Source organism: Saccostrea cucullata, unplaced genomic scaffold (genome assembly GCF_032062105.1).
Source record: "Saccostrea cucullata isolate Sc308-1 unplaced genomic scaffold, CSIRO_AGI_Scuc_v1 ctg138, whole genome shotgun sequence".
Lineage (NCBI taxonomy): Eukaryota > Metazoa > Mollusca > Bivalvia > Ostreida > Ostreidae > Saccostrea > Saccostrea cuccullata.
In genome coordinates, this window is record NW_026935400.1 from 629284 (window position 1) to 640066 (window position 10783).

At 33.3% G+C, this 10783-nt stretch overlaps 1 protein-coding gene across 3 annotated transcripts; it reads left to right on the plus strand.

Annotated features, from left to right (window-relative positions):
• Positions 1-858: 858 nt before the first annotated feature.
• On the plus strand, positions 859-9037 carry LOC134242701 (protein FAM167A-like). Of its 3 annotated transcripts, none has more exons than XM_062724830.1 (3): positions 859-1085; positions 3219-3811; positions 8308-9037. In XM_062724830.1, the coding sequence occupies exons 2-3, from the start codon at positions 3452-3454 to the stop codon at positions 8560-8562; spliced, it is 615 nt and encodes a 204-aa protein (XP_062580814.1). In that variant the 5' UTR covers positions 859-1085; positions 3219-3451; the 3' UTR covers positions 8563-9037. The 3 variants fall into 3 exon arrangements, with proteins under 3 accessions (XP_062580814.1, XP_062580813.1, XP_062580815.1); XM_062724829.1 differs by lacking the exon at positions 859-1085 and adding an exon at positions 1404-1814; XM_062724831.1 differs by lacking the exon at positions 859-1085 and adding an exon at positions 2970-3104.
• The last annotated feature ends 1746 nt before the right edge of the window (positions 9038-10783 follow it).

Here is a 10783-nt window from a genome sequence, read left to right on the forward strand (position 1 = left end):
GGTTCGAAAATGATAGATTGAAATAAAATTGTCCATGTTTCGTCACATTAAAAATTCAGTTCGTTTTTGATGTGATGTAGGACGTGAGTGTACCTAGTTTCTAGACAAAACAACATTGCTTTGCCATTTTATTAAGGCAAACTCCATCGCTAGAGCCAAAATAATTTATCAAAAAAATTAAGTCTATTTCAGTCATAGGATAAAGAACTTAATATTGAAAGATAATTAAAAGTCAATTTTTTAAGACAACAATTTGTCTGCACCATATGACTTTAATGGGAGGGAAAACATGTTTTGCTCGAACTATAAAAAGAAGTAGTTAATCAAGGCTTAATAACTTGTGATAGTTTATGCGTTAGTTATGAAAGTGGCGTTCGAAATGAGAGGATCGCACTACATTTTTCAAGGTGAGAAGGAAACCGCGTGATTTTTTGTGTATTTCTAAAATCTCATATCTTTTTTTTTAACTAATTGTTTTGTTGAGCAACAAAAAAAAAACAACACAACACCAACAACTTAAAATAAGTTTTTAAAAACGCAACCATAAAGAATTTACAACTTGCATTGGGTGGAAATAGACCAACAATATCTCAAAATCATTGACATTAAAATGGATCTGAGTGAAATCTAGTTATTGTACATGAGTAGATTGTCAATTACTTGATGTGATTTTATGAATAAGCAAACATTAAAAAGATGGATCAATCTTATCTTTCCTAGTTCTAATCTGATTAAAAAGCTAAGTAGCGGGTTTACTTTATGATTAAAAACGTCGACCACAGTGTAAGATATTTAAAGCTGGATTAATGCACTTTTCAGCCACTTGTTACTTGACGGGGAAATATCGTATTATGTAACTCTCTACTGTAAAAACCAGGTCAGAACTACTTGTAAGAACTTAACACGTTTAATATTGAAAGAGGACCAAAAGGGTATATTGGTATTTAGCATTGTTCGAAGCAGGTGTTAAAGCTACTTCTTTTGGGGATAAATTAGCATTAAAACTTGTGTATTAATTTCAAGATTATTCTGCTTATTCCCATCTGAGAGTGGAAGTCCATTTCAGTGATGGTATCTTCATTGAGGTAACTTTTATCTCCCATTACTCTAGCTGATTAAAAAAAAAGAAAGAAATTCTGACAAATAATATTTATTCTAAATGGCAAAATCATTATTTTTCAAAAGCGTCCTTAAGTATTTTTTTCTTTCAAATTTAAGGTACATTGCAGTTAAATATGGATTTGATTGAATATCGAGAAGACAAACTACAAAGTTAATGCTTTTTCTCTTTTTTTTCCCTACAATCTTTTCATTTTATTTGCCGTCTTTTTTTCTATTGATCTTTAAATGAGAACGTTACAAGTAATTGATATCGGAGGGGAGTTAGCGCGTGTAATGGCCGATCTGTCTGCACTATTCAATCGTTAAGGTGGAGCGCTGCACTGTGATCTGCAGAGCCTATCAATAGAAATAGTGCAGCAGGTATTATCTGACACTACATCCTTAAGAAATTGAGAACGACTTCAGTATGGACTTGTTTATGGAAAATAACACTGATAGATCAAAGTTATATGACCAGTCAATGCTGTATCTGTGTTGATAAATGTTTGTCTGTTCTTCGCTCCAGGCGGATGGATATAAGGGCGCAGTTCGTCCGTGTGTCCGTCTTTGAGTGACGGGTTTCTTAAACCCTTAATCATTAATAGATTTGTTTGATTAAAAAAATAACAAACTGCGCCTAAAATACTTTGAAGTGGCCAATTTACCTGGATTTTTAGTATGATGTGTATATGATTTTTATTCGGAACCGCGAGGTAAGTGGATACAAAATAATGTTTATGTATTACAAGTGCCGAGTCTTTTATGAAAGATATTAAAATGCTGTTGATATAAAAGCAGGCATAAAAGTCCGTATAGATCGTGATGATTGTTTTGACATACATACTTGTAAATGACGGGATGTGGTATAGCAGGATCTCGCACGGTCAAACACCATCAAATAACAATTTTATTTAATTTTATCTAATTCTAAATCGCAATTGCTTTATTTATCTGTTTTTCATGTGACAAATAGTTGATCTCGGGGAGGGGAGATGTTAATCGTGTGAGATATGGCGTTTTCTTTCCCCTTTTACCATTTTGAAGACAATTTTCTTTTAAGCATTGTTTGGCATAGTCCCAAACTCTATAAGTGTTGGTGATAAAAGACAACATTATAATAAATTATAGTCTATGTTAATAAAAATTGAACTTTACAGAATCGAAAGCAATAGGTATTTCTTTCACTCTATCTCCAATGGTCTTTAGCATTGATGCTCTATGCTGTAGGCAATTACATACGTAGAAATGACTTTATTTGTGTGTGTGTGGGGGGGGGGGGGAAAGAAAGAAAACAAGTAAAAAGTGTGTCTTCGATGAGAAATCTCAACTTTCTAGAAGTATTTATTTTTATATGTACATTCATTGTGATCTAAAGTGCAACTAGTTATACTTTTACACGAAAGAACATGAAATATTTTTCGAAAAAAAAAATGCATTGTCGATCTGCGCCTCTTAAGGCACACCATATATTGTCCAGCCATTAGTTTAATTTCAAGAAGAGGGTTTTCCTCAATAATTTGAGGTTCAGGTGGAGTAGGAATTTTAAATAGTTTCCTAAAATATAATTAACTTTTTCAATGACGCCATCATCATCTCGCTTTATGTATTGTACTGCTAGACTGTGTGTTGCAATCAAATATTTTTTAAAGTGTTTTAAATTAACTTTTCCATACATTGATTTGTTTGAACGTTACATGAAATGAAGTAAATTGCACAAAGAGAATCCCCCGGCATTGCGGCACGTCAAAGAATTTCAATCAATTCCAAGCCCTTTCTCAATTTGAATTTAAATACAGCCGTGTCAGATATTATTGCGTTTAAAAATGATACTCTGTTTCGAGAATACATTATTCAACTTTACTAAAAATAATTTTTCTTTGGAATTATGCTAGATTCGATTTTAAAGTGGGTAATTGAATTTAAGGTTGTAGAGAAAGGTGTCGAAAAGAGGTTCCGGAGCGTTCCGTTTGATAAAAGTCTCCCCGTGTGACTGACCGGATATGGTAATTCTCGGATAACACCAATCGTCCACTGCAAAAGATAAATATCTGTTGAATTGCTAATTTTACAGATGACAATATATATATTTTAAGCTATCTTTGTTTGCTTTTTTCCAGGTGCTAAAGTATGATCAGAAGATGAAGGGAGAATATTGCTCTACGCATCAACGATTTCTTTGATTTCGCGTCTTATTGAAATTTATTTACCCACCCCAGTTTATTAGTAATTCACATTGAAAATGAGAAGATTTGCGATAAATCAAGTTGCTCAGAATTTAATTTAAGGTGAATATTGCAGTATCGCACGTTGTAATGAAATCTTACAAATTGGATTTAGCCACTTAATTACTATGTCCAAACTTAAGGACGTTCGTAGACCCACTCTAGCTGTAATTGAGGAAAATTCGCTTCCGGAACATTTTGATATAGTGGGCTCAGGAACCGAAATTAACAAGAAACTTCTGGATGAAAATGACAATGTGTGTTCACATATGAATTTACTTAAAGAAAAGACAGCCAAACTGAACTTAAGCACACGCAGACCGAGTTACGTAACATGGAGAAACGAATGTATAGAGCAATCCGGTCGAGGGATTAAGGCGAAATTACCCAATGTCAGGGGAGACGACTCTGTGAATGGAAATGAATTAACTCTTGATAAACGAATAGACAATATTGACTGTGCTTTAGTCTGGATTAAACAGGAACTTGTAAGTATTGCAGAAACTTGCCTTAATTTCCCATAGAACCTCAATAATGATTATTTGCCCGAAAACAATATTCACTCCTGGACTTTAATTTCATTTTCTGCAGCATTCCCATGAAGCAATTGAACTTCATACTCTGCGTTCTCGAAATAAAAATCGGTGTAATTTGATTAATCAACATGTTTATTCAACCAATTGTCCCTCACGAAGTCCGGCCCCTTTGCCCCCATAGCAAGGAATCGAGGGGGGAAACATTTTGAATCCTTCTCAATTATTAGAAATTACCAGTTACTACCTCTCATCCTCTTAAATAATTATATGGTTTATTAGAGTATCTTATTATCTCCATCGCCAAAAAAATGGATCTGGACAATTTTTCGGGTAGAAGGAAACCTGTCTTATCTTGATATTCGTAATTTTGTATTTAGGAAGAGGACAAATGTTATAAAGTCAACTTAACATGGCATTTCTAAATATTTGGTTTCGTGTTAGAAATGGATTTTTTGTCAGTACGAATCGTGTAATGGTAACGAAAACATCCCCATACTATTTAATGTCCGAAACACACCTGACAACTGTCATTTTTAAATGTCAATAAACTGAGTGATATTTATCATGTTAAAAATAAAATAAAGAACCTTCATGGAAATGACAACAGTTCTGTGCAGGAATGATAAATACTTTCCGCATTCCTTTCAGCATCCTGAATTTATAAACTTTTCAGATCAATGCCATAGAATTTCTGAGACCCCTGGGCCACAAAGTAGCAACAGTTCCATAGACTCGTTTCAGAAGGAACTTTTAGCCCCTTATGGAGCCTTTTGGTAGAGAGCAGAATTCCAAATAATACCTTATTACTAGACGACTACATTTTGTTCTGAGGATTTCCGATGAGTGAACGAAAAGCTCAGTATTATCTACTTCTGTAAGCTTTGTATGGGAGTGTGACATAAAGACCTTATACCTTTCTTCTTTCTTTTGGATAAAATCATAATTTTTGCAAGTTACTACACTTCTAACTTTTAAGGGAGAATAGATGGTAAAAAATATTTAAAATTCCCTCAAATTTCCTTGTTTTCTGAATTTTATTATTGTCAGTGTTGATCATTGATGATCAAATGTGTCAATTTCCTCATATTTAATAAACAACTTGCATAATATACACATTAGCATACAATACACGGACATTATCATTAAATTTATATACTTGTAATGTCAAACAACGAGTAAACAACCATTGATAAATAAAAAAAACTTTGAAATTTTTTATTTACAGGGAACCTATTGTCAACGTTTTATGAACATTTATTTTGAACTTACGGGGCGCATTTCAAGCCTAACTCTAAAATGTATTGTATAAAACAACAATAAATTCTGATTAGATGCCCAGAAACCGTTCTCTTAATGCAATCCCGCCAACCTCTCCATGTATCTTCGATTTTTAAAATTTTAACTGTATAAGTTGTTTGATTCAAATATAATGTTTATAAAGCAGACGGAAGGGGAAAAAAGTACTGCGTCCTTGACAACTAAATACTCAACAAATCCATGCATATAGTAATTGATCATGTAGACCATGCAAATAAATAGGTGACTTTCTCAGGATATTTCATATATCTAAGGCTGTTAAATGTTATCTTTAGAGAAAATTATATAATAAAGATCACTGAACAAAAACGGAACACGGCCAAGAAAACATAACACAACCAGAATTTTACTATATCAGACAGAAACGGCTATAGCTATAGAATATCATATAAAAATACCAGAGGCATCGATCTCTCTATCTTCTAAGCTTTTGACGCATGCAAAACTATTTTTCCGCCAAGAGATAGAAATGCTTCAAATTCACGTATAGTTTTTACCAATTCACTCAGCATATAAATATGTCTTTCCCTCTCCCGAGAGTGCATGGTTGTCGAAAAGTGATCGCTTTAATTTGTAAGCAAGGAAACTCCCATTTCTGAATGATTTTATCGTAACAAATAATAGACTCATATGGGATCAGCGTGGCTGGCATAATCCTTGATAAAGAATTGTTAATAAAAGATAGTGAAGCTTCCTCCTGGCTATATACTATAAGACAAACACCAGACAGTGAATTAGAGATGTTTCCAGGTCATCTATTTTATCTTTATTGAGATCTCAATTTATGACTCTTTACCTGCCCATGTTCTCATGTCTGAAGAATTTATCATTTTTGTTTTGTCTTAGCATCACTCGGTTTCAGAGATTGCAAACGTCGGAATATTTCTCGCTTTACGTGTCCTGCGTCTTTGAGATTCCTTCTGATTGTACAGTATGGACTTCAAACAATTGGCCCATCAGCCACAAAGCTCACCTGCACGAATTGTAATAATTTGATAATTTTTTTCCCGACGCTACCATAGCTTCAAGCTCGTGGTTCTTATATTTTCATTCACTCACAACAAAGTTCTAATAAAAGTTGTAACTTTCTATGTCCCATGTGCAGATCGAGTCCATAACAATGTTGTTGACACGATAAATGAGGTTTCCTTTCAGTCTCATTAGTGATCCAGAGAATACGCCCATTAATTTGAGGATTAAAAAGTCATGGTCAAAGTTAGGGTACTCACTTTTAACCGATGTTTTACATGCGATACCCCGGTATTTATTTTGCCAATGGCCCTGAGTGCCGCGTATAAGTCAAAATTTACAGCTCTCCACAGGCAAGTGATTGCGTTTCCATATGAGTGAAAAAATCTTGAGTGGGACATTAAACAAATAAAATAAATTTGCTCAATTGTTAAACAGGGAAATAGTGAATTTGATTAGATTTACCGGCAAAACGTCAAATTTACCGTGACCTCAGTGTTGCTGACATAATGTTTGAAATACTAGTAAATATAGAAAGTAACCATAGAATCTGACGACCAAAAGATCAAAGTTAGTGAGAGTTTAGTGTTGTAGATACATGTGCAATGTTTAATTTTCCAATCCCAAAGTGCTAGGCTACCATGGGGACAAACTTATACTTTGAAGATCAAAAGGTCAAGGTTGAATATCCTTTACAATGTTGTTAGGAAGTAAAGTTCATTCTGACCATTTAGCATTGATTTGAAGGAATATCTTATTCTGCTTGGAAAACTTTGATAGATCTCTGCGTTATCTGTCCAAAATTTTCCACGCAGAAATATAAATTGATAAAGATAACAATCGTTTGTCCTTGCCAGTTATGGTTTTTGAGGTGAAATGCATCGACATAATGGCATCACACGTCAATGAACACAAATATGAATTTTATACCACAAGCTATTGTTTGTTACTTTTTTTTCATCATGAAGAAAAAAACGAAAGGTGATGACCTTTATGAAAACAAATTTATTCATCAACTAATTTCTTCTCAAAAACCTCCCGTCTGATAAATTGACAGGTGGGGTAAAATTATGTATGGTATTTGCCGAAACATGTCATTTATCTCTAAATTATTATTTTTCATGAAGTAAACAACATTTGAATCACTTAACTTCACGGTGTGTCGCAGGGTATCTTCGCCGTAGATAATGTATACCCTAGAAATTCAAGGTGTTGACATTTGCATTTAAATAGAGAGTCGTTATGAAATTATATTAAGCTCGTGTGAATTCATCAGTGGCCTTAAATTATTGACTTTCACAACAGGAAGATCGTAGTGTCATCTCCTGTAAGATGTCTCTGATACCAAAAACATGTAATGAAAAAGACACATCTTAGTTACATAATTCACAATGCGTTGATTAATATCATAGTTTTTTTTTTTTTAATACTTAGTTCTATGATAGCGTCCTATTGGGATTTTATTTTATTTCTACCATTTATACCAAAGTTAAACTTGTACGGTTACCTATAAGTTAAGAAAAAAAATCGCTTTTTTCAGTCTCTGGCATATTTTAATTAATATCTTCAAATTTCCAGATTTATCAAAATTCTTTACAGATTTTTGAAGGTTGGGGGGAGGGGAGACTGTTATTTTAAGGGATGAAAAGAACATTTTTTTTAATTTTAGGATAAAGAGAACCTCTATATTTTTGGAGGTAGACAGAAAATGCTTCTCAAATACCAGTGTGTCTTATTTATTCACTAAAAAAAAAAAAAAAAAAAAAAAAAAAAACAAACAAACAAATAAAATCAGTATAACGAGGATATTTCGACCACTGAATGAATTATGTACCACTTTTTTGTGGTATTGCTTTTAAAGGTATTTTTATGCTGATTTATAAACATATAAAAAAAATATTTTCTAGGATTATTAACTTTGTAAACTTCAAATAACAATTTAAGTAGAAAGTTTACAAAGATTGTTTTAAACCTTTTTAGGTGATTATGAGGTGGTTTTAAATTGTTAATTCTATGTATATTTAAACGTGCTTGGATTTGCAATGTGGCCCTTATTCCAAAATTTGATACACATTCAAATCTCAGTGAAACTCGATACTAAATCTTAAAGTTTATGTGTACAAAACTGTTAAAACTATAAAACCTTTCTGTTCTGCTTCCAGCAAGCAATGCGCACTCAGGACCAAGATATAGCCCGGAAGTTACTGTCATTACGTCACGAGATGAACGCCCTTAAACTTCAGTGGAGTTGTGACGACCACAAGGAGATGTTAGAAGAGGCTCAGTGTGACCTTGAGGAGATGCACGAGCTTCAGGACATCTGTGACACGCCCCTGGACAGTATACAGCCCGACCCCCTCAAACAAATAGGCGTAACCAAAATGAACCTCAATACTAGGAGATTTTCCATTCTATGATTGTGTTCTATGTTCTGTGTTACTGCTTTCTTTCTGTATAGAAAATATGAATATAACACTGTTATTTTCTACTCTATTGATATGGCATGCAAAACAATTGATCGTCTCATTAAATACTTTATTGCAGTAGAAATAACTTATGTTTACATTGGCAATTTTGAGTCATCGCAGAGAAAAGTTATACCCTCTGGATTTTTTTTAAGAGTCAGAGGAAGTAAAATGTTCGACAAAAATTGAAAGGTATAATATTAATCGCTACCAAGAAAACCTGTTATATAAAATGTTTGACATAATACGAAGTTAGTGCATGGTATGTTCAAACATTAAAATTGTTGAAATATAAATAACTTTGACAAGCTTGTGTCAGCTTATTTTGATACATCTCTGATCTTTTTCTATTTATCATGCACATTCTTGAACGTCTCTATGTATCAACAAATTTGGAAAAAATAATAAAATCATTATTCTCCTCAAACATAGTTTGAAAACTGGATGTGTTTGTGAATTACTGATGCCCCTGTATCGTAGCTAATGGTATCCAAAGGAAAGTTTTGTCACATATAATACATCTGTAAAATATGAAAGCCCTAGAACTAACTGTTCAAAAATTCTTGCCCAAGTTAAAGTTTTTGAAAAGTGGGTCAAAGTCTAATTAAGGTCAAGGTCAAAATTATATACACCTATTGAGTTTTGTCACAATGAATGTACATCAACTGTGAAGTATGAAAGCCCTGTCACCAACTGTTCAAAAGTCATGGCAATGGTTAAATTGTGCTGGTTTTTTTTTTTTTTGGTTGGTAAAAGTGAGTCAAACTCCATGGTCAAGAGGTCAAATTTGAAGGCACCCAAAGAAAGGTCTTGTCACAAGGAATACACCTGTGAAATAAGTATGAATACCGTAGCCCCACCACCTCAAAAGTAATGGACAATGTTTAATTTTTTTGCGGACAAGTAGACAAACAGACGGAAGGACAAGGCAAAAACTACACAATGTAAACCCGAATCTTCGATTACGGGGGCATAATCAAATTCAAAGAATTTTGGTCCACCGCTTTCGGTGTGTTTGAGAGTGAGGTGTCATTTTTATGGCATACTGTGTCCAGTATGAACGCCCTATCATGTGTCATTCAGAAATTATCACCGAAGTTTTTTTATAAATTAAGTCAATCGTCAAGGACAAGAAGTCGGAAATCATAGCATACTCGTAAATATCCTGTCACAGGTAATGCACATGTCAAATATGAAAGCCCTATATCTTCTCAATCAAAAGTTATAAGGAAAAGTTAACATTTTTGAAAAGAAGGTCAGTCTTCCAGGTCAAGGTCACAAGATTAAGAATCAATACTGTTTTTGAAAGGTCTTGTCTCAAGCAAAACACAGGTTCAATGTGAAATCCTTATCTCTTCTCAATGAAAAATAATGACCAAGGTTACAGTTTTTGAAAAGTAGGTTAAACTTCAAGGTCACAAGGTCAAAAATCATAGTGTATTTAGAAAGGTCTTGGCACTGGTAATATACATGTTTAATATGAAATTAAAGCCATATCTCTTCTAATGTGTCGGAAAGAGACAGAAGTTCAAGGAATCTGCAAGAAAGTATATATTTTAACGAGTTTGAAATTTGAAAATATCAATCCATGCATGGCACACATGTAATCTTCATGAATCGAGATTCCTGAAAATCTGCAAGAGAACTTTTTGTATGATACAAGAATTTTTGTAATTCTGATAATATTCCGTTCATCAGTTGTCAATGTGAATCTATAAGATAAGAGCCATGATCAAAATAAATAATTTTACGCATTGGACGATTTCTATCTTGAGAAATTACGTAAGATTTATCGGGTGATTGAAAGACAGAGAACTGGCATCATAATTGTATTAATTAACTGATACTCCGGATGAGAAAATATTAGCATACTTTATTTTAAAGCAATGGATCAGAAATTGAACTGAATTTCAGTAGTTTGAAAAGATGTTTTAGAAAAAAAATGACTCTTGAAAATTAGGTGAAAGTTTAGTCACATGTTAAGTGTATTGCTTAAGGATTTTAAATTGTGAATGAAAGACGATCACATATTTCTTTATATCGTGGATAAAGTCTAACGGATCACATTTAGATCAAAAGACAATTTAACTTCAAGGTCAGAACAGTTTTTGAGAGATGTTGCTTTTGAAAGCAATGCAAATGCCGAATTTCAAATTCCGCTTTCTCATGATCT